At 37.5% G+C, this 27,907-nt stretch overlaps 1 protein-coding gene across 9 annotated transcripts in view; it reads left to right on the plus strand.

Moving 5' to 3' along the window:
* Positions 1-27,907, plus strand: part of RIC1 (RIC1 partner of RAB6A GEF complex) — a 169,385-nt gene that overhangs the window by 89,467 nt on the left and 52,011 nt on the right. For 3 of the 9 annotated variants that reach the window (XM_008255095.5, XM_002708103.6, XM_017341502.4), the window contains 5 exons: positions 1,546-1,653; positions 7,003-7,145; positions 8,369-8,505; positions 16,212-16,303; positions 22,832-22,920. In XM_008255095.5, coding sequence (XP_008253317.2) covers positions 1,546-1,653; positions 7,003-7,145; positions 8,369-8,505; positions 16,212-16,303; positions 22,832-22,920 — 569 coding nt within the window. Of the gene's footprint in view, positions 1-1,545; positions 1,654-5,484; positions 5,568-7,002; positions 7,146-8,368; positions 8,506-16,211; positions 16,304-22,831; positions 22,921-27,907 lie in introns of those variants that run through there. The other 6 variants (XM_008255104.5, XM_070051792.2, XM_089299271.1 and 3 more) reach the window with 5 other exon arrangements.

The following is a 27,907-nucleotide window of genomic DNA, read 5'->3' on the forward strand; positions in this document are numbered from 1 at the left end:
GCTTCTGGCTTCAGATCTGTGTAGTGCTGGTCATAGTGGCCATTTGGGGGCTGAACCAACGGAGTGAGGACCTTTCTCTCTCTCTCTCTCTCACTGTCTAACTCTGTGAAATAAAAAAAAAAATTAAAGCAAATTCCAATTTTATCTGTAACAGGTGGACATTTTAAGGAAACAAAACCATGATCTTAATACATTCAGTATGTTCAACAACAAAATTACTATCAAATACTTAGTTTCTGTTTAGTTTTCTCCATTTGACTCTTAGGTGTCTTTATAAGAGTTGCCTTGTTCAAATTAGGATCTGTAGCTTTTGGTAATCATGTCTTAAGTTTCACTGAAATGGGAATTATGTGCTTTTCTTTGTTATAAGTCTTCCAGCACTATTTGAATTTTCACGTCTATGCATCTGTTACTTTGAAAAATGAAAATTAACTTTAAAGTTACATGTACTTTGAGAACATCTTGGGAAATTCATCACAAAATGTGTGTGAAGAAAGGTTTAAATGTGACTTATGTATTACTCTTAACCGTTTTAGAGGCTGTCACATCAGGTGGACTTATTAATTGGATGTCAGCCTGAATGGTAAAACTTAACTAGCTTAGCCATTTAGACATAGAAGGAATCAAATGTTCCAGGTCATAGCAATAGCAGGACAGGATGGTAATACAGCACAAACTTTCATATGAAAAATAGTAAGCAAGAGAGGTTTCTGCACATCAAGCTCATTTTCACAAAACTGGGAACCTCAAAAGCTGTTGGACTTGTTTGCACAGAATTTTAATAGTTCTGATAAATTGATTTCCAGTATTGTAAGTGACTGGAAATGGAGAGGATAGAGGTGCTGTTGACAGGCTAATTGTTGCCAACATTGAGAGCTAACAAGAAAAGAAATGTGAATTCCAGCATAGGCAATGAAGAATGGTAGTCTGTTTCTCTCATGTAGAGGTAAAGAATCCAAAACATCTTTCAAGACCTTTTGAGGGGTGTGTGTGGCAGCTCAGTTATTTCGGCATTGACCTGGCCACTGTGTTGCTACTAGAGATTTTTAAATTAGCCACTTTCCCATTTGTAACCAGTTAATTTGTGAAACATACCCTAATTGCATTCCTGAATCCCACTTTAATTCTGATATATAGCCAAAGAATGGGAATGAAGGATGAGTGTCAAGAAAGTTAAGATGAAATACCAATTTGGACCACCTGGGGCATGTGCTTCCTTCATAGTTGGCCAGCTCACAAAAAACACTCAATTTAAACAAAATGTCTGTTGACTCTCTTGAGAGTTCACATTTGTCTTAGTAGTTTTTTCCTTCAACTCTGCTCTGCTCTTTCCCACCTCACTCCCAGCATAAGTTATATTGGTTAGTCTTAGTTAATTTCCAAGTGATGTATAGACATGTCTGCTGTAGTGGAATGAATATATAGATATATCTGTTTTTCATGATTCCAAAGGATGAACACCTAATTTATAAATTTGATTACATTTATTTTGGGTGTGTATTAGCTTGAGTGTCTTTATCTTTAATCCTGTGCTGTTTCTTTTAGAGGAAGTCCGCAAATGAAGGGGACACCCCATTTCAAGGAAGAACAGTGTGCTCCTGCATTAAATTTAGAAATGAAGAAAATACTGGATTTGCAAGCACCTATTATGAGGTACAGTGCTTTGGTATTTTGTGATTACAGTAGACAGTATAGTTGGTTAATTACATGACCAACCAGAAAGCTGGTTTCATTTCTTTTAATTGAAGATAACTTTTTAGTTCTAACAATGCTTGATTAAACCTTTTAGGATATTTGAAGCTTTGAAGATGGTATATCACTATATTTAAATTATTATGATAAAGCCCATGTATTTGATATACCAACTATAATTTTAATTTTGTATTTTTTGAGAAGGTCTAGAGTTGATATAGCATAATCCCTGTTCCTCAAAGATACTGATAAAAATCATACAAGTTGAAGAAAAGAGAAATATATTTTTTCCAAAGCCTTAATCTGTTTCTGGGGTATGTATGTATAATTGGAAGAAAGTTGAGCTTTCTCATCCAAATGTGAATATAGGTTTGTGACCAGGCAGCTAGAAGTACCAAAATATGAAATATCTGTTTTAGATCCGTTGATAGAAAAAAACAAGTAATCTTAGATATCATTTAGCTCTCTTAATTGCTTTACAGTTGACATTTGGTTCTCACTTAGGTTAGTTGTGTATTGTTAACATTTTGTAGATGTAGGAAAATTGATTTAAACAATATGAATCTGTGAAAACGGGACTTTTCTTTTTTAACTTAAAAAGACTTTCTAGATATGTTGTTGGGTGAAAAGACAAAGTGTATATATAATGCTACTGTTTGTTTTTTAAAGAAAAACGGTGATATTAGAATCTGTATTATTCTGGAAGAAAATATAAGAAACTGGGGGTGAAAACTGAGTTCTGAGGTGCAAATTTGGGGAAAAGATTTTCTATGTACTTCTAAAAAATACTGATTTACATGAATGTAATACCAACTTAAAAATTTTTTCCTGATTTACAGTTCCTCTAGAAACTTGAAGGAATCATTTCTTTTGTTGGAATGCCTTACAGAATGACACTGGAACATATAAATTAAATTGTATGCAAGTAGCTAGCTATTGTCTTGGCTTATTTAGTACATTCTTTTATATTTTATTTTCCTCATAGAAAAAAAGAATGCATTGTTATTTGCATAAATATGATCAGTGTTAGAAGAGATTGAATTCAGGTTACTTATCACTTTGGCCAAATGTTACAATCAATTAAGATTTTATTTATTTCAGCAAGGGAATCCTTTTCAAGAAGGTATTTGTGCATAAGGAATTTTTGTGTCTGAGTGCCAAGCAAAGTAAAACTGTGTAGGCTTGGCTTTCTATCTCCACCTGGTGGTAAAAACTGTGATGCATGGAAATAGGATAGGAAAAGAGCCTTTAGAAGTATTCTCTGCCCTCTTACACAGATTTGACCTAGCAGGTACTGAGTTTTAATCTATATTCTCATATGGCTGAAAATCTCTAAGATTTCATTCAAGACTCAGATAATTGCATTTCAGAGCAGTGTTTTTAACACTTGTAGTACATATCTGATGAAAATTTAAAATTTTTCTATACAATTTTGTATTGAATGAGAAGACAAAGATTTGTAACTAATGCTTTTCCCTCCCATCAAATGTTAGTAAAATAAAGTTAGGAATAGTGGTTATGCTGTTGGTTATAGGAACAAGAAGACTGTCATCTTTTATATTTGATTGAAGAAAAATTATGATTAATGTTAAACACCAACTTTTGTTACTGAGGACAGAATATTTAGAAAAGGTAAAAATTGCAATTTAATAACAATTTAACTTACAATTAAGGTCATTCTGTTTCTGATTTGCGAAACCACAGATTAGCTCATATTCCTTCATCCTGGTCACATAGGAAAGTACTATGTAATAGATAGTGTTTAATATAGTTAGTATTAAGTATATTTCCACTTTTGAGAAATGGTGATTTATGACTTAAATAATTCTCTATTGGTAATATTTACTTGTGAACAGTATTCCATTTCAATGTTTATAAGGCAGCACATGATATATCCAACAAGTGCTTTCTAACTATATTAGATCTTTCAGAATTTAGTCAAGCTTCTAAATTTTAAGAAATGCTGTCTGAGATACCAGATAGCTGTTAAAAAGTTCCTGAAGTCAGTGATTGTTGAGGCTCTCTGGGCATAAATTATATTGTACTTATGTGTATTTTGTATGTACTTATAACCAAATTTGATAATCAGAATTTAAGAACTAGGGGACAGTAGGTTAATCCTCCGCTTGCAGTGCCAGCATACCATATGGGCACCGGTTCTAGTCCCGGCTACTCATCTTCCAATCCAGTTCTCTGCTGTGGCCTGGGAAAGCAATAGAAGATGGCCCAAGTGTTTGGGCTCACGCACCCACACAGGAGAACAGGAGGAAGCACCTGGCTCCTGGCTTTGGATCAGCGCAGCTCCAGCTGTTGCGGCCATTTGGGGAGTGAACCAGCGGAAGGAAGACCTTTCTCTCTGTCTCTTCCTCTCACTGTGTGTAACTCTATCTCTCAAATAAATAAATAAAATATTAAAAAAAAGAACTAGTACACAACAAAAAGAAATAATTATTAATTATTATATTAGTACAGGGTCCTGACATCTCCCTGTCACACTGAGAATTAATACTTTAGTTTGCTACATTTTTTGTGAGGGAGGCATTCAGTGGTGGGAGGCATGTGGATAGCTTTTTGACAAGTTCTGCTTATCAGCCTTTATGGAAATATTCAGTATTTTTAATAATTCATTTATTTTTAATAAAAAACGATATATGAAGAATCTCTAAAAAGTTTACATAAAGTGTACATCATCTTTTAATTCAGTTTTTTCACAAAGTATTTGAAGTGGAGTGCCCTTATATCTCTGTTTTCCTGTAGTTTCTTTGTTATGTTTATCACAGTTATGTTGACATTACTGTCTGCTGATTCTGACATCAGGATTGCCTATTTGTTATTAACATTGATGGATTTTATAATTGACTCTGGGTCACATTTTCCTGTTTTCATGACTAGTCATTTTTCTTTTGCAGCATTGTTGATTATAGTGTTGTAGAGATTATCAGCTCTTAATTTGTCAGATCTTTGAGTTTCACCTGGAAGGTAGTTAAATTACTGGAGGATAGTGTTGATCTTGTTCCTCAATATTCTAACTTTCATATACAGTTAATTCTTTTAGGGTGAAAAGTAAAGGGAAACAGGGTGAGTATAATTTGAGAAAACCTGGGTTGACTCCTACTGAAAGGAAATTACCAGTAAACCAATGACTTCCTGCTGAATTGCTTCTCTTGACATGTGGTAACAGATCTAGAAATAAGGATTTTATACTCTACTCATCAAATGCTGCACATAAATTTTATCACTAAAATATGAATGAATTTGAAAGAATATGTAATTTACAAGGCAAACTTTCTGTAAACTTAAGATTTTAATTGATTACAAATACTGTGAAATTCAAGACCTAGAGCTGGAAAAGTAATACTTTATTCTAATAATGATTGGTACTTTTATAGTTGGGAAGCAAACATGTCAAATTCCTTCTTAGCTGGAATTTTTGGAGAATGAGTCATTGAAACCAGCTGTTCAAAGAATTGAAAAAAATATTAAAATACATTTTCAGCATTATGGGTTAAAATATTTCCAAAGTACATTCCTTTCTTCTTAAGGATAAAATAAAATGTAATAGAATATATATATATACACATAAAACATTTTCCATTCTTACACTTGAATTCTTTATAGTATTTGATACTTGACTGTTCTTTCCTAAATCCATCTTATTCCCTTGATTTTCTTGATATCAGTTTCTACCGGTTTCCGTGCTTCTTTTTCTTCTTTCTGACAGAATGTGTCCAGTCTCATTTATGAGTTCCCTTTTCCTTTGGCCCTTTCTCTCTTCTTTTCTCCTTTCTACAGACATAGGTATCATATATAACTAGCACTGCCCTTAGACATGGGCATATATTGATGACCAAAGCAAGCATTTATTTCCCCATTAGGTAAGTAAGTGTTAAGTATCTTTGTAAATATAGATAAATGTTGAAATCATGCTGCATTTTGATTGTTAGTATTTGACTAAGAGATCTTCTGAAAGGATAAGCTATTTTATTCACCCTTCAATATTCAACAGCGAGCATAGTAACCTGTCTCAAAGAGTGGACTTAATAAATGTGGAGGAAGGGTATTGAGTCTTTAACCTAGCAGCTGAGATACCTGAATCCCATATCAGATTAACCGGATTCTGTACCCAGCTCTGACTCTTGACTCCAGCTTCCTGCCAGTGCAGTCCCTTGGGAGTAGTGGTGCTGGCTCAAGTGATTAGGTTCCTACCACTCACTTGGGAGATCAGGGTATGTCCCTGGCTTCTTGGTCCATCCCAGTTCCTGCTACAATGGGCATTTGGGAACTGAAAAAGTAGATGTTATCTCTCTCTATGTGTCTCTAAATTGTCTCTAAATTGCTGAAGGAATTAACAATGTGAGACTCACTGATACTTGAGAAATACACTGGTCTGGAACTGTGGTCTCCAATACAATAGCCACATGAAGTTACTTAATCGAAAGTAAGTAAAATTTTAGTATTCAGTTCTTTAATCACTCTAGCCATATTTCTTTTTTTTTTTTTTTTTAAGATTTATTTATTTATTTATTTATTTGAAAGGTAGAGTTAGAGAGAGGGAGAAATAGAGATTCATTCCGCCAGTTTGCTCCCCAGATGGCCACAAGGGCCAGAGCTGAGCCAGGCCAAAGCCAGGAGCCAGAAGCTTCCTCTGGTCTTCCATGTGGGTACAGAGGCCCAAGCACCTGGGCCGTCTTCTCCTGCTTTCCTAGGCGCTTTAGCAGGGAGTTGGATTGGAATTGCAGCAGCGGGGACTTGAACTGGCCTGCTTATTGGATGCTGGCACCACAGGCCAAAGTTTAACCCCACCACAGCACCAGCCCCCTCTAGCCGTATTTAAACTGTTTAGGTACCACATGTGGTTAGTAGAAGTTCATTGGATAATGCTCGAGGATTGTTACCTCTGTACTCCGTGGCTCTGGATTGTCATCCTATTACTGATTATATCTGTTCTTCTTGTGGTTTCTCTCTGCCTCTTTTCCTTTCTTGTCATCTGACACTTAGGCTTCTGTGTTATAATTTGCTATTTCATTATTTCTAGTTTTTAATCCAATTTAGTAAGTTGTGACTCAGTCTTTTATTTCTTCTAGAATTTTTGATTCTAGATTGAATTTTAAATATATGTGTATATATATGTGGTTTATATGTCTAGAAAGTTGCTTCATAGTAAATTGCAGATAAATGCAGATGTTTTGTAAATGGTTCCATGATCCTTTTTATATGAGTATTCTCTGAAACAGTTATAAACATAATTATTGCTTTCTGAGTATACCCACTTACAAGTTAATTGATTCTAGATTGCTTTCTTCCCTGCAGTTTGCAGTCTGTATCAGAAGATCTCCTAGTTGCTACTTCTGATGGACTTCTTCATCTTATTCACTGGGAAGGAATGACAAATGGGAGGAAAGCCATTAATCTTTGCACAGTACCCTTTTCAGTAGACCTACAGTCATCTAGAGGTAGTTATACTTTCTACATAAGATAGAACCAATTTTAATGTTTTATATCATCTAGTTGGATAATGGATAAATAAGGTTTGGTATATTTACACAATAGAATAGTATTCAGCCATCGAATTAATGATACAGTATTATTTGCTGCAGAATGGAACTGGAGAACATTTTGTTGAATGAAATAAGTCAGACACAGACAGATACCACCTGTTCACTCTTTTGTAGAAGCTAATGAAAAGAATCTGTCTGAATGTAGAATACTTAGAGGATGGGAAAGGTAGGAGAAATACAGGAAGGCTCAGTAATAGGTACCAACACACAGTTAGGTGGAAGGAATAAGTTCTAGTGTTCCACAGCACATTGAGGTGAATGTGGTTCACAATATAATCTACTATATATTTTATAAACAAATAGAAGAGATTTTGAAAGCTGAAAACATAAAGTAATGACAAGACATAAATATCAACCATACTGATTTAATCAGCACATGCCTTATACATTTGTTGAAGTGTCACACTGTACCCCATCAATACTTATTATTATTGTTAACCAGTAATTTTTTAATGAGTAAGTAGAAATACTTACTAAGAAATACTTACTAAGCTGATTTGATCATTAAAATTATATGCATGTATCAAATTATCACACTGAATTCCTCAAATATATGTTCCTAATAATTATTTATATTTTTAGAAAGTTTTCTGAGGATGATTGCTGGATTTTTTTTTTCTCCTTTGGAGTTAATTATGTAGATAGGACAGGATGGGAGCAAACAGAGAGAAAGATTCAGTAGGAAAGGGTAATTTAATTGTTTAGGGTTTTTAGATTATGGGTTTTGCCCTTTTAACTATTGTTACAGGGTCCACAAGCAAAACTGGGAGGAAATAGGAGTAGGCATTTGGCCTTAGTGCTTAAGATGCTCATATCCTGTTCAAGGACTTGAGTTTGATTCCCAGCTCCACTTCTCATTCCAGCTTCCTGTTGATGCAGATTCTGGGAGGCAGTGATGATGGCTCAAGTAATTGGGTTCCTGCCACCCATATAGGAGACCTAAATTGACTTCCTGGCTTCAACCTCAGCTGAGCACCAGCTGTGACAGGCATTTGGGGAGTGAATCAGTGTGTAGGCTCTCTCTCTGTCTCTTTGCCTTTCAATAAATATATTTTTTAAGTGAGAGAATACTTTACCGTATTTATAATCCTATTTCATGTACTTATTTTTTTCATCAGTAGGTTCATTTCTGGGCTTTGCAGATGTGTACATCAGAGACATGGAATATTGTGCCACATTGGATGGGTTTGCTGTTGTGTTTAATGACGGTAAAGTTGGATTTATTACACCAGTATCAAGTAGATTCACTGCAGAGGTATGACTCACTTACTTTGAATGTTTATTTTGCTTTTATTGATTTTCCCACTGTCTTTTTAATGAAACTATATTTACAAATAGTACAAGTAGAATTACATTAGACATGTTGAAAAAAGATTACAGGGGCCCAGCACTGTGGCATATTGAGCTTAGCCTCCGCCTGCATAGCGGGCATCCAATATGGGTGCCAGTTCATGTCCAGGCTGCTTCTGTTCCAATCCAGATTTCTGCTGGTGCATCTGGGAAAGCAGTGGAGGATGGCCCAAGTGCTTTGGGCCTCTGCACCCATGTGGGAGACCTGAAGAAACTCCTGGCTTCAGATTGGCCCAGCTCTGGCTGTTGTAGCCTTTGGGGAGTGAACCACTGGATGGAAGACCTTTCTCTCTGTCTCTCCTTCTATCTGTCTGTAACTCTACCTCATAAATTAAAAAAAAAATTGTGGAAAAAAAGAAAAAAGGTTACGGTTCCTGCCTCTTCCCTACTCACCTCAGGTCCAATTTCCACTCTTAGTGACAACTCTTAAACTAGTTATTTTGATATTTATGTCTACTACCATGAATTATTTCTTTTAACTTTTAGGCTGTGTTTAACTTCTTACTATGCAAAAAGACAATTTACTCCCCTCTTACCTGCTCCCACCATACTTACATATTGTCTTCCTTCCCAATATCTTGTGATTTTGATTAATTACATATTGTTGACTTTTTATTAATATATAAACCCCATTATTAGTACCTGGGCTATATAGTATTTAAGGATTATTCTTCCTTTTCTGCATATTCTCCCTGCAGCTGGGAATTAATAATTGTTTTATTCTGTACATTTGCTTAATTTTTGTATACTTAACACTTAACCTGAAACTATCTTCCAGTTGTATAAATATCCTGTCAGTTTTTTCAGGTGCATTGAAGATAGTAATCCTTTTACTCTTTTATTCCCACACAATCCTTTGATAAATAATGGTTAATTAATATATGGATAATTAATATATGGATTTGGTTGGTTTCCTTTCATTCAAAAATCAAATTCATTGAAAACTGAGTTCTGGTGGGCTGGGTCTACTGTAATCTTTACCACAGGGTGAGCTGACTGGATTATTTCCTTGGGGCACCCCCTGTCTTCAGATTCATTCCCTCTTCCCTTCCCAACTCTTCCCCTCACCTCCAGCGTTCTTGCGAAAGAGTCCTGCAGTCCTTTCTAGGGGATATATACCTTTTGATACTAATAGTATGGGATTTGAGTTACAGAAGAATTAGGCAAGAGAGTCCCAATTCAAGATGTAAACTTTTACTTTCTGTATTTTCAGTGTTGTCCATAGACCTGTGGGGTTTTTGTTTTTCTTTAAAGAAAAATATATGTTTTTTTGTTAGAGTGGATGGAAGATATTCTTGCTGCTCAACGTTGTGGAGGTACTATAGGAGGACCTAGCTGCTTTTACTTACTTATTTATTTATAAGTCAGGATTAGAGGGAGACACAGAGATCTTCTATCCGCTGGTTCCCTTCCCTAGATGGCAGCAACAGCCAGGACTAAGCCAGGCCGGAGCCAGGAGCCAGGAGCTTCTTCTGGGTCTCCCATGTTGGGTCAGGGACCCAAGCACTTGGGCCATCCTCTGCTGCTTTCCCAGGTACCTTAGTAAAGAGCTGAATCAGAAGTGAAGCAGCCAGAACTCAAATTGGTTCCTATATTGGTATACCAACACTACAGGCAGCAGTGTAACTCACTGAACTTTTTAAATAGTGTTTGAACAAGTCCTACTGCTTTTAGTCCAGCCATTCAGACATCTGAATTCAGAGGCCTTTGTGAACTCTACAGTGTAAATTTAGCTGTTTCTCAGCATTATTTACTTGCCAGTTAAAGAATCTGTTAATCCATGTGCTTTGTCCATCTTCCAAAATTAATGCAGCCTCCTCTCCCTTTCCTGTCTTTGCCAGTTTGTTTGGATTTATTTACTGAAAGAACAATAGAGAGAGAGATCTTTGATTTGCTAATTTACTCCCCAAATGTCCCCGATAGTTAGGTCTTTCCCAGGAGCCAGGAACTCTATATGGGGCTCCTAAGTGTGTGAAATGTCCCCATCTATATGGGCCATCTTCTGCTGCTTTCCCAGGTGCATTAGCAGGGAGCTGGATGGGAAGCAGAGCAGCTGGAACTGGAATAGGCTCCCTGATGTGGGATGCCTGCATTGGAAGCAGCAGCTTAACCAGTTTGCCACAATGCTGGCCCCATTTTTTTTTTTTAACACTTATTTATTTGAAAGAGTTATAAAAAAAGGGACAGACAGATTTTCTGGCACACTAATCTACTCTTGTGATGCCACAATGGCTGGGACTGGGCCATGCTGAAGCCAGGAGCCAGAATTTTCTTCCAGATCTCCTACATGGGTGCAGGTTCCCAGTACTTGGGCCATCCTGCACTGCTCTTCCCAGTCACATTAGCAGGGAGCTGATCAGAAATGGAATAGCTGGTCCTCAAACTGGTGCTGTGATACGGAATGTTGTGCCACACTGCCAGACTACTGTGCTTTTTGAAAGTACCGTTTCTGTTACAAAGTTGGGTTTTAGAAGTCAGAGAAGCCAAATATTCTTGTTAAATCTACTCTAATTGGAAACAGTTTCTAGTTTTTACGGGCCTTTTGTTGTCATTCTACCTAGTATTGGCTTTAGTATTCCTAATATTTTCCTTTATCAACTGCATTCAAATAGTAAAGTATAAATAATGTTTCATAAAGAAGAATAAAAATGAACTTAAAATCTCATTTTTCCTGTAAGATACATAAATACTGTAATTGTATTTGGCACTTAAACACTTATACTGAAAACAAAAAATATTCGGGTTGAAAGATGGTTGACTTTTTTTTTTTTTTTTGAAGACTTATTTATTTATTTGAGAGGCAGATTGCATGGGAATCTGAGCTTACACTGAGGACTGCACAGATCCTTTGTGTAGTCCTTGGGACAAAGCGGACGAATATTATACCCACAGGGGCTAGTGCTCAGGCACTGATTGCCTACAAGGAGAATAGCTCAGCTGTGCGGAATTACTTCCCTTCTGAATAAAAAAAGAGAAGATTTACCACACCAAACCTGGGTGTGTCACCTTTGGCATACTCTTAACCCTGAAGAACAGAAAAGAGCTCCCTGGCCACACCCACCATAAGCCTCTAAAGATTCACCAAAAGCAGACAGTCCACTTAATCTAGAATCATAGTATAATGGGAAAAGCCACCACAGCGAGGAAAAAAAAAAGAAGAAACCAAAGAATATCTCCACAATGCCAAGCAACAAACGCAGAAACCAAGGAAACAAGAACAAGGAAGACATTATGGTGCCCCCAAATGAACATGACACTCCAATTCAAGATTATGAAGATGATGAGATAGAAGAAATGCAAGATACAGATTTCAAAAAATTTATGATAACATTTAGAAGTTTTCACAAACAAATGCTTGAGCTACGGAATTCCTTACTGGACAAGATAGAAAATCTCCTTCGAGAAAATGAAATCTCAAGGAGGAATCAAAATGAAACACAGAAACTAGTAGAACAGGAAAGTGTGATAGTGAAGAGAAATCAAAATGAGATGAAGAACTCAATAGATCAAATAACAAATGCTTTTGAGAGCCTTAAAAACAGATTCAGTGAGATAGAATAAAGAATATCGGACTTAAAAGACAGAGAACAGGAAAGTATACAGTTAAACCAAAGAAAAGAAGAAAAAATTAGAAATCTAAAAAATATTGTTGGGAATCTACAGGATACTATTAAAAAAAAACCAACAATCAGGTTCTAGGAGTTCCTGAAGGCATGGAGAGAGAGAAAGGATTAGAAGGCCTGTATAGTGAGATACTAGCAGAAAACTTCCTGGATTTGGAGAAGCACAGAGACCTCCAAGTACAGGAAGCTCATAGAATCCCCAGTAAACATGACCAAAAGAGATCCTCACCACAACATGTTGTAATCAAACTCACCACAGTGAAACAGAAAGAAAAGATTCTAAAATGTGCAAGAGAGAAACGTCAGATTACTCTCAGAGGATCTCCAATTAGACTCACAGCAGACTTCTCATCAGAAACCCTACAAGCTAGAAGGGAATGGCGAGACATAGCCCAGGTACTAAGAGAGAAAAACTGCCAGCCCAGAATATTATATCCTGCAAAGCTCTCATTTGTAAATGAAGGTGAAATAAAGACCTTTCATAGTAAACAGAATTTAAAAGAATTTGTCGCCACTTGTCCAGCCCTGTAAAAGATGCTTAAAGATGTGTTACACACAGAAACACGGCCATCAATATGAAAGAAGGTAAAGGAAGAAAACCTCCCAGTAAAAGATCACAGGAAGTTCAAAGCGTATGTTAGAAATAGCTTTGTGAAAATGGCAGGGCAAAGTCACTACTTATCAATAGTCATATTGAATGTTAATGGCGTCAACTCTCCAGTTAAAAGGCACAGATTGGCTGAATGGGTTAAGGAACAAAACCCATCTATTTGCTGCTTACAAGAAACACATCTTTCCAACAAAGATGCTTGCAGACTGAAAGTGAAAGGTTGGAAAAAAATATTCCATGCTAACAGAACCAAAAAGAGCTGGCAAACCCATCTTAATATCAGACAAAATAAACTTTAACACAAAAACTGTTAAGAGAGACAGAGAGGGGAACTATATAATGATTAAGGGATCAATTCAACAGGAAGATGTAACTATTATAAGTGTATATGCACCTAATTACAGGGCACCGGTTTATTTAAAAGAGATGTTAGAGACTTAAAGGGAGACTTAGACTCCAATAGAATAGTATTGGGGGACTTCAGTACTCCACTTTCAGAAATAGACAGATCAACCGGACAGAAGATCAACAAGGAAACAGCAGATTTAAACTACACTATATCCCAAATGGATCTAACATATCTACAGAACTTTTCATCCTACACTTAAGGAATTTCTATTCTCAGCAGTACATGGAACTTACTCTAGGATTGACCACATACTAGGCGTTAAAGCGAGTCTCAGCAAATTCAAAAGAATTAGAATCATACGATGCAGCTTCTCAGACCATAGAGGAATGAAGTTGGAAATTATCAACTCAGGAATCCCTAGAGCATATGCAGACACATGGAGATTGAACAACATGCTCCTGAATGAACAGTGGGTCATAGAAGAAATCAAAAGAGAAATCAGAAATTTTCTGGAATGAAACACAACATATCAGAACTTATGGGATACAGCAAAAGTAGTGTTAAGAGGAAAGTTTATATCAATAGGTGCATACATCAAGAAATTGGAGAGGCACCAAATAAATGAGCTTTGAATGCATCTCAAGGATCTAGAAAATCTGTAGCAAACCAGACCCAAAACTAGTAGGAGAAGAGAAATAATTAAAACCAGAGAAGAAATCAACAGAATTGAATCCAAAAAAAAAAAAAAAAAAAAAAAACACACACACATTACAAAAGATCAGCCAAACAAAGAGCTGGTTTTTGAAAAAATAAAATTGACACACAATTGGCCCAACTAACTAAAAAAAAGAAAAGACCCAAATCAGTAAAATCATAGATGAAAAAGGGAATGTAACAACAGAAACCACAGAAATAAAAAGAATCATCAGAAATTGCTACAAGGACTTGTATGCCAGCAAACAGGGAAATCTATCAGAAATGGAGATTCCTGGACACATGCAACCTACCTAAATTGAACCAGGAAGACATAGAAAACAAACCCATAACTGAGACAGAAATTGAATCAGGAATAAAGGCCCTCCCAACAAAGAAAAGCCCAGGACCAGATGGATTCAAGGCTGAATTCTGCCAGACATTTAAAGAAGAACTAACTCCGATTCTTCTCAAACTATTCAGAACAATTGAAAAAGAGGGAATCCTCCCAAATTCTTTCTATGAAGCCAGCATCACCTTAATTCCTAAGCCAGAGAAAGATGCAGCATTGAAAGAAAATTACAGACCAGTCTCCCTGATGAACATAGACGCAGAAATCCTCAGTAAAATTATGGCCGATAGAATGCAACAACACATCAGAAAGATCATCCACCCAGAGCAAGTGGGATTTTTCCCTGGTATGCAGGGATGGTTCATTGTTCACAAATCAATCAATATGATACACCACATTAACAGACTGCAGAAGAAAAACCATATGATTATCTCAATAGACGCCGAGAAAACATTCGATAAAATACAACACCCTTTCATGATGAAAACTCTAAGCAAACTGGGTCTGGAAGGAACATTCCTCAATACAATCAAAGCAATTTATGAAAAACCCACAGCCAGCATCCTATTGAATGGGGAAAAGTTGGAAGCATTTCCACTGAGATCTGGCACCAGACAGGGATGCCCACTCTCACCACTGCTATTCAATATAGTTCTGGAAGTTTTAGCCAGAGCTATTAGGCAAGAAAAAGAAGTTAAAGGGACAGAAATTGGGAAAGAAGAAGTCAAACTATCCCTCTTTGCAGATGATATTTATTTAGGGGATCCAAAGAGCTCTACTAAGATACTATTGGAACTCATAGAAGAGTTTGGCAAAGTAGCAGGATATAAAATCAGTGCACAAAAATCAACAGCCTTTGTATACACAGACAATGCCATGGCTGAGGAAGAACTTCTAAGATCAATCCCATTCACAATAGTTACAAAAACAATCAAATACCTTGAAATGAACTTAACCAAGGACGTTAAAGATCTCTACGATGAGAATTACAAAATCTGAAAGAAATAGAAGAGGATGTCAAAAAATGGAAAAATCTCCCATGCTCATGGATTGGAAGAATCAATATCATCAAAATGTCCATTCTCCCAAAAGCAATTTATAGATTTAATGTAATACCAGTCAAAATACCAAAGACCTTAAAAAAAGATGCTGAAATTCATATGGAGGTACAGGAGACCTTGAATAGCTAAAGCAATCTTGTACAACAAAAACAGGTATGTGGTGCATTGAGTTAAGCCACCATTTGTGATGCCAGTTACCCATGTTAAAATGCCTAGGTTTGAGTCTCAGTTCTAGCTTCCCACTAATGGGCACTGGGGGAGGCGGCAGATGATTGTCTAAGTGTAGGAGTCCCTGCCATCCATTTGGGAGACCTGGGTGGAGTTCTAGGCTCCTGGCCACAGCCTAGTCCAGTCATAGCATTTAGGGAGTGAATCAGTGGATAAGAAAATTCTTTTTCTCTCTCTCTCTTTTCCCATGCCTTTGAAATAAATAAAAACAAAACTCCTCTACACATGTCAAAAAATCATCTTTAAAAAAAAACAGTAATACTTTCCACAGACTAGAAAGTTAATTATGTGCTAGTTAATGAGAATAAAAGCAAATTAGATGTAGTTCTGCTCTGAAAATGTTTGCATTCTAGCAAAAAGCAGTCAGCTTCATTTAATTTTGAGTTTGGCGATTGAGATTGAATATCCATTCTTTAGCATTTTATAAATAGGTGAAGTAGCAATGCACTGAGCTTATTTGGAAAAAACCGTTGAGCCAATTAATGGAAAGCTTAACTTTTACCTTTTTTTCTTTTTTACTTTGATGTTTTAAGGGAAAAATACTTTGATGGTAGTACTGATGTTAATATTTTTCTATGCAGAGGAAACCATTGAAAGTCTTATTAAAACTATATATTTATTGAATGGGAATTAATGTGGACTACAGAAAATTTGGGGAACCATTTTGAAGCCTTAACTGTTTTTCTTTATTATAGCAGCTTCATGGAGTTTGGCCACAAGATGTTGTTGATGGAACGTGTGTAGCAGTAAATAACAAGTATCGGTTAATGGCATTTGGTTGTGCAAGGTAATTGATATAAACTTCTGAATTTTTAATAATTGTTGCCCCAAATCTTGCTTTTTAAAAAATATTCTTAACCCACTTATAAACTTTATCATGTCTATCGTAATTTATGCATAAGCCTTAATATAGAATCTAAAGATGTTTGATTAGATTGAAGCAAGCCAGAGGTAAAGGACAGATTTTAGAGTTTGAGCATTTTAATTTGTAAAAGCAAATTTTTCTTTAGCAACAGAAAATTGAGTTACAAGTTAAAAAGAATAAATTAGAATTTATTAAAAGAGGTTCTTCATTAAAAGGAGGGTCTGGAAGATATTTTTTCTTTTTTAAAAATTATTTTATTAACACCAGTGTTGACATTGCCTTAAAGTTAGTGATTGTGCCATAGTTAACAAGCACATTTAAAGCTCATTTGTCAACTTAGTTTCTTGCTTTAATTCATATAATGTAGGTGTTAGAAAGGAGACTGAATAAAATTCATTTCTCACAGGCTGGCATTGTGGTGTGGCAAGTGAAGCCACTGACCACCATGCCTGGCATCCGATATGGGTGCTGGTTTTTGTCACAGCAGCTCCACTTCCCATCTAGCTCCTAGCTAATGGCCTGGGAAAGCATCAGAAGACTTTGGGCTCCTGCCATCCATGTGGGAGTACCAGAGGAAGCTCCTGACTTTGGCCGTAGCTGCTGCAGCCATATGGAGAGTGAACCAGCAGATGGAAGATCTCTGTCTCTCTCCATCTGACTTTCAAATAAAAAAAAATCTTAAAAAAACCAAAATTTTGTCAAGTATCTGTGTGCCTATAATGTACCAAGTCTAGTTCTAAGCACTTGGAATACATTAGAACTGAGGTACCTGAATGTTGATCTTATGTTTTTGTTCAAATAAAAAGATTGTCAGTTATAGTAATGCTTTGTACTATGTATAGAGTTTTTTAATTTTTAAAACCATTTCTTAAATATAAAATTTCATTTTTCCCTTAAAATGAGGCTTGGTTAATCTATAGAGCATACATCTAGAAAAGTCCCCATCTGCATAATCTCTACCCAAGTTGAATATCAAAGGTTTTTTTTTTTTAATTAGTATGAATAACTACATCTTATAAATCACCACTCTAATTTTACTCTTAATCTCTGTAAAGCAAGGACTCTTCATCCTTGACCTTGACTGGTTCTCTGTACACTACTTCTCACTAAAAATTTAAGTATAAAAATGTAAGTTTAACTTAGTACACAAAAGAAAGAAAAGCTTTTTTTTCTGTATTTATGGATTTGATTTGTTCAGAATTTTACAGTTTGTTCATGAGTACATAATTTTCCTTTCTGTTAGTCTCCTAATTAGCCAAAGTTATACTTATCTCATAAAGCAAATTGAAAAAGGTTTCCTCTCATTCTCTTTTCTGTTCATCTTTGAGTGTAAGATAGAATTCATTAGTGAAGCTCTCTGGGCCTGGATCTTTGTTTTTGAAAATTTTTTTGGACTGCTGATTGAATTCAGTTTTTAAACTAGATTTCAGAGGATTTAAGTTTGCTTTCTCTGAGCCAAATTATATTTTTTCAGGAATTTATTTCTTTCATATATACTGTCATTTATTGCCATGAAGTTTATAATATTCTTTTTCAATTTTATGTTGTGAAATAAAAACCTACATACAGAATAGTGCATAATCCTCAAATTCACAGTTTAACAAGTAATTATAGTACAATTATCTGTTCATAATGAGATCAAGAAGTAGAACATTGTCAGTTTATCGTAAACTCTACTCCTGCTACTTCTTTTTTTAAAATTTATTTATTTATTTGAAAGGCAGAGTTAGAGCGGGAGAGACAGAGGGAATATCTTCCATCCACTGGTTCATTCCCCAAATGATTACAATGGCCAGGGCTGGGTCAGCTGAAGGCATGAGCTTCATCCAAGTCTCCCACAGGGTGCAGGGATGCAAACACTTGGACCATCTCCACTGCTTTCCCAGGCACATTAGCAGAGAGCTGCATTGGAAACAATCCAGGAAGGAAACAATGATTGGAAGTAGAACAGCTGGGACACAAACTGGTGCCCATTTGGGATGCTGGTGTTGCAGGCTGCAATTTAACCCACTATACTGTAACACCAGTCCCAACCCTGCAACAGCAAATTTTTTTTTAAGATTTATTTATTTATTTGAAAGTCGGAGTTACACAGAGAGAGAAGGAGGGGCAGAAAGAGAGGTCTTTCATCTACTGATTCTCTCCTGAATTGGCTGCAACTGCCGGAGCTGTGCCCATCAGGAAACAGGAGCTTCCTCTGGGTCTCCCACATGGGTGCAGGGGTCCAAGGACTTGGGCCTTCTTCTACTGCTTTCCCAGGCCATAGCAGAGAGCTGGATCAGAAGCAGAGCAGCGGGGACTCGAACCAGCGCCCATATGGGATGGTGGCAGCTTTACCCTATGTTACAGTGCTAGTTCCCCTTGCAACTTCTAATCCTAACTTGAATCCTCTCTTCGATTCACTTGGTAGCCATTTTTTCCTCCTTTTTTATAATCATTTATTTTTCTTTATAGTTTTTCCATGCATGTATACACTCTTGAAGAGCACCATTTAGTTATACCTGATTTTGAACTTCATCTGAATAAAATATTTTGTGTCTTGTTTTTTTTTTTTTTTTCAGAGTCATCCATGTTGTTACCAGGAGTTGTAATCTTTTACTACCATTATTGATTTATAAATAGTGCTTTAGTTTATGAATGTACCGTAATCCCTCCACTTTGCCATTGAGAGACATTTGCATTATCAGGCTAGACATTCTCTTGTATAAATCCAATGTCTTAAAAATGAGATAATAAGTTCCAAATAGGGTCCAATAACCAGTTCATATTCAGATTAACCCAGTTGTCTACAAGATTTCTTTTTAGCTTCCTTGTTCCATCTAGAATCTATCAAGATTCATGAAATAGGGGCCAGTGCCATGGTACACTAGGTTAATCCTCCACCTGCAGCTCCAGCATCCCATATGGGTGCCGGGTTCTAGTCCCAGTTGCCCCTCTTCCAGTCCAGCTCTCTGCTGTGGCCTGGGAAGGCAGTGGAGGATGGCTCAAGTGCTTGGACCCCTGCACCTGCATGGGAGACCAGTAGGGAGCACCTGGTTCCTGGCTTCGGATGGGTGTAGCTCCAGCCATTGCAACCATCGTGGGAGTGAACCAGTGGAAGAAAGACCTTTCTCTCTGTCTCTCCCTCTCACTGTCTGTAACTCTGTCAAATAAATAAATAAAAATCTTAAAAAAAAAGAATCATGAAATATATTAGTTTATTATTTCTTTTAATCACCATTTACCCATACCAATCTGTAAACCCTTTTCCCTGACATTCATAGCATTGACTTTCTAACCAGCTCAATTCTTTGTAGACTGTCCCACATTCTAAATGTGCCTCATTGTTTCCGCCTGGTGGCTTTTAATTATTTTCTCTTTACACTTAGAGTGATTACCCTGGAAGCTAGTTTGTTGAGCAAATATGGTCAAATGACTGGGAAGCTCCATGTCAGGCTTAACACAGCATTTAGAGAATGAATGCAATTCCCACATTATCCGTGTTTAGGGATAGCATGCAGGGATCTAAGAATGTCAGATGTTGGGATCCAGAAGAGGTATTACAACCTCATGCTGCAAGCTTATAAGCTCTATGGATGGAAGGGGCTAGCCCTTTCCCTGGGATAAGGAAGGTAGAAACTGGCTTATAACCTTTTAGTCACTCCAGTTTTCATCCACTGGGAGATTACCATGCTTCTAATATGATCATGAGTTGAGATAGGTGAAAATAAAAATAAACTTTTTTAAAAAGAATATTTGGACTCCTTACTGACTCTACAGTAGCTTAGCAACCCAGGGGTAGCAGTTCACAGTTGTCAGTTACAAACAGAAGAATTGCTGCTAGTCAGTGCTCTCAGCAAGAGGTAATTTGTCCGGCTAGGCAGCTTGTCTGGAAAGAAATGTTTGTCAGGTATTTGGCTTCTGAATAAGATGGGAAAACAGATCAGATTTTCCCTCCCACTTGAAACAAAAAACTGGGCAAAAATATGAAACAGCTGTCTCGAATTCAACACATGGGATACAAGGCAGTGAAGCATGGTAATGACTGAAAGATGGAAAACAAAATGAGCTTTACAGTGACCCTTGCTTTTATTACTACGGGAATGTTTCTGGGATGCAACACAGAGAGAAGGAGCCAGAACTGAGTTGAGGACATGGAAATGAGAGACGGAAGATCAGAGCAACTTGAATTCACAGAAAAGGCACAAAAGAGGAACAAGTGGTACAAAAAGAAAACTCCAGAGAGCTCTAGCATAATCCATCTGGTTTATTAAACCAGGTCATGGAAGATAATAATTCTCTAGTCAAACTTCTAGAGTTGAAAAATAAGAGGTCTGATGTGAAAAAGACACTGGTGTTATTAATGACAGATTAAATATTGCAGAAGGAAAGACTAATAAAAACATGAGAAATTACCCAAAATTAAAGAGAAAATAATTAAAAGCAGTCTTTCAGAGAGCTATAAGAAAACTTTAAGCAGTTTACTGTTACAAATATTTTACATAGTCCCAGATCTAACTTTTGAGAAGAGTAGGACCTGACTGGTAATGAATGACAGCTGCTGTCTGGGCATGGGCTGTAAGCATTGCAACACAGGGGGTTAAGCTGCTGTTTGGGATGTCTGCGTTCCATAATGAAGAACCTCTTTGAGGCTGGCACCTGTGCTTCTGACCCACCTTTTGGCTAATGCATCCTGGGAGGCAGCAGATGGTGGCCCTGGTTCCTGGGCCCCTGCACCCATGTAGGAGACCCAGATAGAGTTCCAGGCTGTTAGGGGCGTTTGGGGAGTGAACTAACTGATGGGATGATACCTCCCTCTCCCTCTCTTCCTTTTAAGTAGATGAAAATAAATGAATGAGCATTTCTTTAACAGGCTGATGTGGGGACATAACCGGTTTTCTCCTACCACAAAGGAGCACACCAAAGTGCCAAAAACATTTTGGAAATTATAATCCAGTGTCATCCTATTGTGTGCAAAAGCAGCCCTAATGAAAAAGTATTTTAAGAACATTGCGGGGCTGGTGCTGTGACTCACTTGGTTAATCCTCTGCCTGCGATGCCAACATCCCGTATGGGTGCTGGGTTCTAGTCACGGCTGTTCCTCTTCCACTCCAACCCTCTGCTGTGGCCCGGGAAGGCAGTAGAGGATGGCCCAAGTGCTTGTGCCCATGCACCTGTGTGGGAGACCAGGAGGAGGCACCTGGCTCCTGGCTTCAGATCAGTGCAGCACTGGCCATGGCGGCCATTTGGAGGGTGAGCCAACGGAAGGAAGACCTTTCTCTCTCTCTCTCACTGTCTATAACTGTCAAATAAATTAAAAAAAAAAAACTGGTTTCTCTTTTTAATTATGATGATGAAGTATGTATCTCAGTGTCTGTTACATTTTTTTTAACTGAAAATAGCTCCATAAGCAGAAATTAGATTTTTAAAAAATTATTGTGGTTCAGTTTTTGGAAGGTAGTTTAGAAGTAATAGAGAACTTTTGGTTTTGTTTTGTTTTTTACGATTGATGGATTTATTGAAAGAGCTACAAAGAGATCTTCCATCTGCTGATTCACTCCCCTGATAGCCACAAGGGCTGGGGCAGGGCTAGGACGAAGCCAGGAGTCAAGAGCTTCTTCCAAGTCTCTCACATGGTGCAGGAACTCAAGCACTTGGGCCATCCTCTGCTGCTTTCTTGTAGTAGGAGGGAGCTGGATTGGAAGTGAAGCAGCCAGGACACGAACTGGCACACATAATGGATGCCGTTATCGCAGGCGGCAGCTTAACCTGCTACACCACAGCCCTAGCCCCAGAACTTTCGTTTTTGGTTTCTGGTCCTTCATAAGGTTGATCTTTGGGAAGATTTTTTGAAATTAAATAATGACATATACACAAAAGAGCATATAGTGTGTATAATACATGAAAAGTGTTAAAATGAAGATCTATAAATTAATATCCAACCTAAGAAATAGTATATTGCTAGAGCTGAAGCCTTCTATTTGCTCATCTTCCTTTGGCAGTCACTTTTCTCCACCAGGGCAGTCACTGCTCTTTGCTGTACTTTCACTATAAATATTTTTACTGTTTTTAATGTTTTAACTGTATGGAAATAGAGTTTTCATGGATACACTTGTTTGCTATCACATAAACGCACATGGCTAAAATTCATTCATTTTCAATGCTATATGGTATTATAATATGAATAAACCACATTTTATTTTTCCTTTCTTATACTGGTAGACATTTAGGTGGTTTCTGATTTCCAATAGTACAATAAATATTGTACAGTTCTCCTAATAAACATTAAACAAGAATTTCTGGGCTGTCTTTAGAAGTAAAATCTGTAGATTGCTCACTATGCATTTGTTCACATTTATGTGACGACTGCACTTACAAAATGATTTTCTAGTAGATCCTCAGGCCAGCAGAACATGAGTTCCTGTAATTGTATTTGTCTTTATTTTTTCACTAAATTTTTTGTTTTCACAGTGGTTCTGTGCAGGTTTATACAATAGATAACACCACTGGAGCCATGCTTCTATCTCATAAATTAGAACTAACAGCAAAACAGTATCCTGGTGAGTGAGTACTTTTTAAATATTTTTATCTGGCTGAAAGGGCTGTGAGAACATTTCAGGCATGGAAAGCCAAGTCTGTGGGAAAAAAAAATTTCCTACATGGAGGATCTCTATAAGACCTCAGTAGAAAGGGTCATCAAAGAAGGATATACTCTTCTCTGAAGGGAGGGGAGAGCATCCACTTTGCTTATGGCCGTGTCCAAATACCAATGGAGTCTATGGTCACAAAAGGCTCCCATAGCCTTGGCAGCCCATGGCAAGAGCCTCGGATGGTCACTGATGTCATAAATAAGAGTATTAATTGTTAAAGGAACAACAGAAGTCACTGTTCACTTATTCCCCTTATGGGACTTCCGTCTCTAATGAGTTGTACTATGAGAATCGACTGCAGATTTTGTTCCCAAACTGTACTCTATGTGTTGTGTGTGTGGGGGAGTGCAAACTGTTGAAATCTATGCTTAACATGGAGTTGGTCCTCTGTATATAAAATCAAATTAGAAATGAACTGTAAAGAAAGAGATGGGAGAGGGAGGTGGGATGGGAATTGGGAGGGAGGTGGGTATGAGGGAAAGAACCACTATATTCCTAAAGTTCTATCTATGAAAAATGCTTACATTAAATAAAAACTTTAAAAAATAAATATTTTAATGTATAGTAATTTCCCTTTATTTGCAGGGCATATTTTCAAAGACCTCCAGTAGATGCCTGAAAGTGTGAATGATACTGAACCCTACATATAGAGTGTTTTCTCTTGTATATATACCCAAAGTTTTATTTATTTATAAATTAAGCACCGTACAAGCTTAACAGCACTAGTAATAAAATAGAAAAATTGTAACAGTGTACTGTAGTAAGAACTGTATGTGTTCTCTCAAAATGGAATTTTTGTTTTTAGTTTATGAGCGTGTACAGGTTCTTTCCTATGTGTACTGTGCCTGACTTTATCATTATGCTCAGTAGTACTATCATATAGTACCAGAATGAAAATGTCTGTCAGTATTTTATGCCCTTATGCCTTCTTTTCACTTTCATAAATAAAGATTATATTGGGTATCTTCTAGAGAGCCCAGTTTCATCACAATTGAAAACTTGAGCCGGCGCCGCGGCTCACTAGGCTAATCCTCCGCCTTGTGGCGCCGGCACACCAGGTTCTAGTCCCGGTCAGGGCGCCGGATTCTGTCCGGTTGCTCCTCTTCCAGGCCAGCTCTCTGCTGTGACCAGGGAGTGCAGTGGAGGATGGCTCAGGTCCTTGGGCCCTGCACCCGCATGGGAGACCAGGAGAAGCACCTGGCTCCTGGCTTCGGATCGGCGCAGCAGCCATTGGAGGGTGAACCAACGGCAAAGGAAGACCTTCCTCTCTCACTGTCCACTCTGCCTGTCAAAAAAAAAAAAAAAAAAAAAAGAAAACTTGATTTGGGTGATATTCTCCTTAATTAAATTCTTTAAATCTTCCAGAAACATGGTAGCAGCTTCTTCGTCAGATATAATCTCTCCAGTAGTTTTTTTAATATTTTTCAGTCCGAATCTATTCCTAAATCTGTAAGCATTCCTTACTTGGAGTAAACGCCACTCATTTGGTAAGATCCCCTGCTGAAACCTTCATACATGCTCAGTGCTTTCTAGCATTTCATGTTGCTGTCCATCAGAACATGTTTTCTGCTCAGTTCTAGTAATGCCTTTTCCATCTTGACGAAGCACTCATCACACACTGTGGCCTCAACTTTTGTTGGTTTGAGGTGCAACAGCAAAACTAACAAAAAATTCTTTCTTCTTCTTCACAGGTAGGAGGTGGGGATGCTTCTGGGAAAGTTGCTGCTTTCCTGATCAAAAAATCAGATATGCCTTGCTTCCTCTTTTCTTCTTGACTCAAGTGCAGAAGTAATGTTTGGAGTTCAGGAGCCCTCTTGTGACCACAAAGAAAAGGTTAAATAAAGGTCAGCTGTCACTCACCTTTGGATTTCTTTCAATTTGAGATACTAAATCCTGTTTGTTTATGCCATAGTAAGTTGGGTTTTCTGTTAGTATCGGTCAGAAGCACTGAGAGCAGATATATTCTTGGAAACTTCAGCATATGATTTTTGTCACGTCTGGATTGCTAGCATCACTATTCTTATACTTTGGGGCCACTATTTTAAGTAAAATAGGGATTACTGAACACAAGTGCTGTGGTACTGTCGATAAGCAGTCTGGTGAGATGGCTAGCTACTAAATGACTAATGAGTAGGTAGAGTTTACAGTGTAGATACGCTAGACAAAGGGATTATTTACATCCCAAGATTGGAGCCAGGGGATCAAAGTGAAATTTCATCATGCTGCTCAGAATTGCGCACAATTTAAGATTTATAAATTGTTTATTTCTGTACTCCTTGATATTTTCAAACCGTGCTTAATTGCAGGTAACTGAAATCCAGAAAGAAAACACACACACCCCCACAACCACAGACGAGGGAGCACTTGATATTAAATAATACTTACTTCAGTCAAATAGTGCTAGAATATAACAAGATTTTGTGTGACCTAAGAATTTCTATGTAACCAGAGAGACTCCTGGAATGTTTCTTTTATCTCTTCATAGTCCTTTCATTAGTCCTTTCTAGCCTCCTTCAGTTTTAATCTCTCTGTTCCTTCTTTGGACTTGCTATGATCTCTACCTGATTTCATTGCTTCTGTTATTTTATGCCTCCCAATTCAATGTATTCATTTAATAAACATTTTTTTGAATACCCACTATATGCTGGGTATACAGCAATGAACAAAACTAAAGTATGTTTCTGAACCCTTTAGAGAATCTCTGCTGTACATAGAAATAAGTCCAAGCTCTTTGTGTCACTGGAGATGCTTTTGACTAACACTAATAGAAAACCCAACTTACTATGGTATAAACAAATAGATTTATTTTCTCAGAGAGCAAGAAGTCCAAAAAAGTGAGCAACTGCTGACCTTTATTTGACCTTTTCTTTGTGGTCACAAGGCAGCTCCTGATTTCCAAGCATTACTTCTGCATTTGAGTCAAGAACAAAGGATGAAGCAGTACATACCTGATTTCTTGATCAGGAAAGCAGCAACTTTCCCAGAAGCATCCCCATTTCCTATCTGCTATGCTTGTCTTCCATTTACAACTAATTGGCCAAAAATATGTCACGTCTACCTTAGGCGACAAGGAAAACTATGAAAGTAAGTGTTAGCTTTTTCCAAGCTTTATGGAAGGAAGGAGTGGGCAAATGAGGAAAAGGATGGGACTAGGCCTTGAATTAACCAACCAGCAATGTCTATCACATATTCATAGGTAGCAGCACAAAGGAGTTTTTCAGAAAGCTCACAAATATTCATAATACAAAAAACTTTACATGGACTTCCAAAAAGGTTTTGCATCGAAACAAACTGATGTTTTAATTTCCACAAACCTTTTGAAGTACTTTTGTAAAGTCTTCTGCCAAATAACTTTGTTGCAGTTTCTTGGTTCACTCTGTGCTTAGTGTTTCTCTGATTTTTACATAATACTCCGAGGCTAAAAGAAATACTGGAAGTTCTGTTTATTAATTAGCTAGGTCTAAACAATAATATTTAGTTACTTGGAGGGCAGAGTGACAGGGAGGGACAGGCAGAGTCAGAGAGAAGTCTTCCATCTGGTGGTTCACTCCTCAAATGGCTGCAACAACCTGGGATGGGCCAGACCCAAAATCAGGAACCAGGAGCTTTATCTGGGTCTCCCTTGTGGATACAGGAACCCAAGCACTTGGGCCATCTTCCACTTCTTTACCAGGTGTATTAGCAGGGAATTACATTGGAAGTGGAGCATCCAGGACTTGAACGAGCATCCACATGGTATTCCGGCACTGCAGGTGGCAGCTTGACCTGCTATGCCACAGTGCCAGCCCCCACTCAAAAATGAAAAAAAATTATTTTTATTTGATTCTTAAATTTTTTTAATTAATGGAATGTGTTTGCCTGTGAGTCGCTGTGCAGCTTCTCAAAAGTTAGAGTGAAATTGAGTGCAAGCACCCACATTTCCTGTTCCACATTGTCACAGGACATTTTTTATTCCTCCTAAAATCCAACTTCACAACTCCTGAAAACCCATCTTCACAGGATATAGCATTAAAATGAATTGTAACTGTGAACTACTTGCAGATAATTTATATTGTATCCAACATATGCTGTGCATCGCTTTGTTTCTCTTGAAAATTATCTTATGCTCCCCACCTGACCCTCAACTGTAAGTTTCCCCCCTGCACTTCTCTGTGGTACTTTGACACAAAGGCTGGGAACTGTAGTCATTAGTTTTACTTAGCCTGATCAAACTATCTGTAGATCCTTGACTACTTCCATACCGCTTTTTAGAGTAGATTTATTTTAAAGTGATACAGAGTAAGGCAGAAGGTGGGTGAGGATCTTCATCCAATGGCTCACTCCCCAAATGGCTGCAGCAAAGCCAGGAGCTCCATCCAGATCTTCCACTTAGGTGGCAGGGGCCCATACTTGGGCTGTCCTCCACTGCCTTCCCAGGCACATTAGCAGGGAATGGGATTGGAAGTGGAGCAGTAGGGACTTGAACAAGCACTCCAGTATGGGATGCCAGTATGTTTTTTTCTTTTTTTAAAAATTTTATTTAAGTTATACAAGTTTCATGTATTTCATATATACAGATTTAGAAACATAGTGACATTTCCCCCCATCCTCCCTTCCACCCGCACTCCAACCCTTCTTCCTTCTCTATTACCTGTTCTCACTTTAAATTTTTGCAAAGATCTATTTTCAGTTTACCTAATGATCATATAGTTAACCCTACATTAAGTAAAAGATTTCAACAAATAGTATGAAGAAAAAAGAAAAAAACTACACTGTTCCTCAACAGAAGAGACAAGGGCTATAAATAATCACTGAATCTCAAAATGTCTATTTCACTCCAATACATTACATTTCAGGTACTCTATTAGTTACCTTGGATCAGGGAAGTCATATGATACCTGTCTATTTGGGACTGGCT

This window comes from Oryctolagus cuniculus, chromosome 1 (assembly GCF_051225735.1).
Source record: "Oryctolagus cuniculus isolate XC-2025 breed Fujian yellow rabbit chromosome 1, ASM5122573v1, whole genome shotgun sequence".
NCBI classification, from domain to species: domain Eukaryota; kingdom Metazoa; phylum Chordata; class Mammalia; order Lagomorpha; family Leporidae; genus Oryctolagus; species Oryctolagus cuniculus.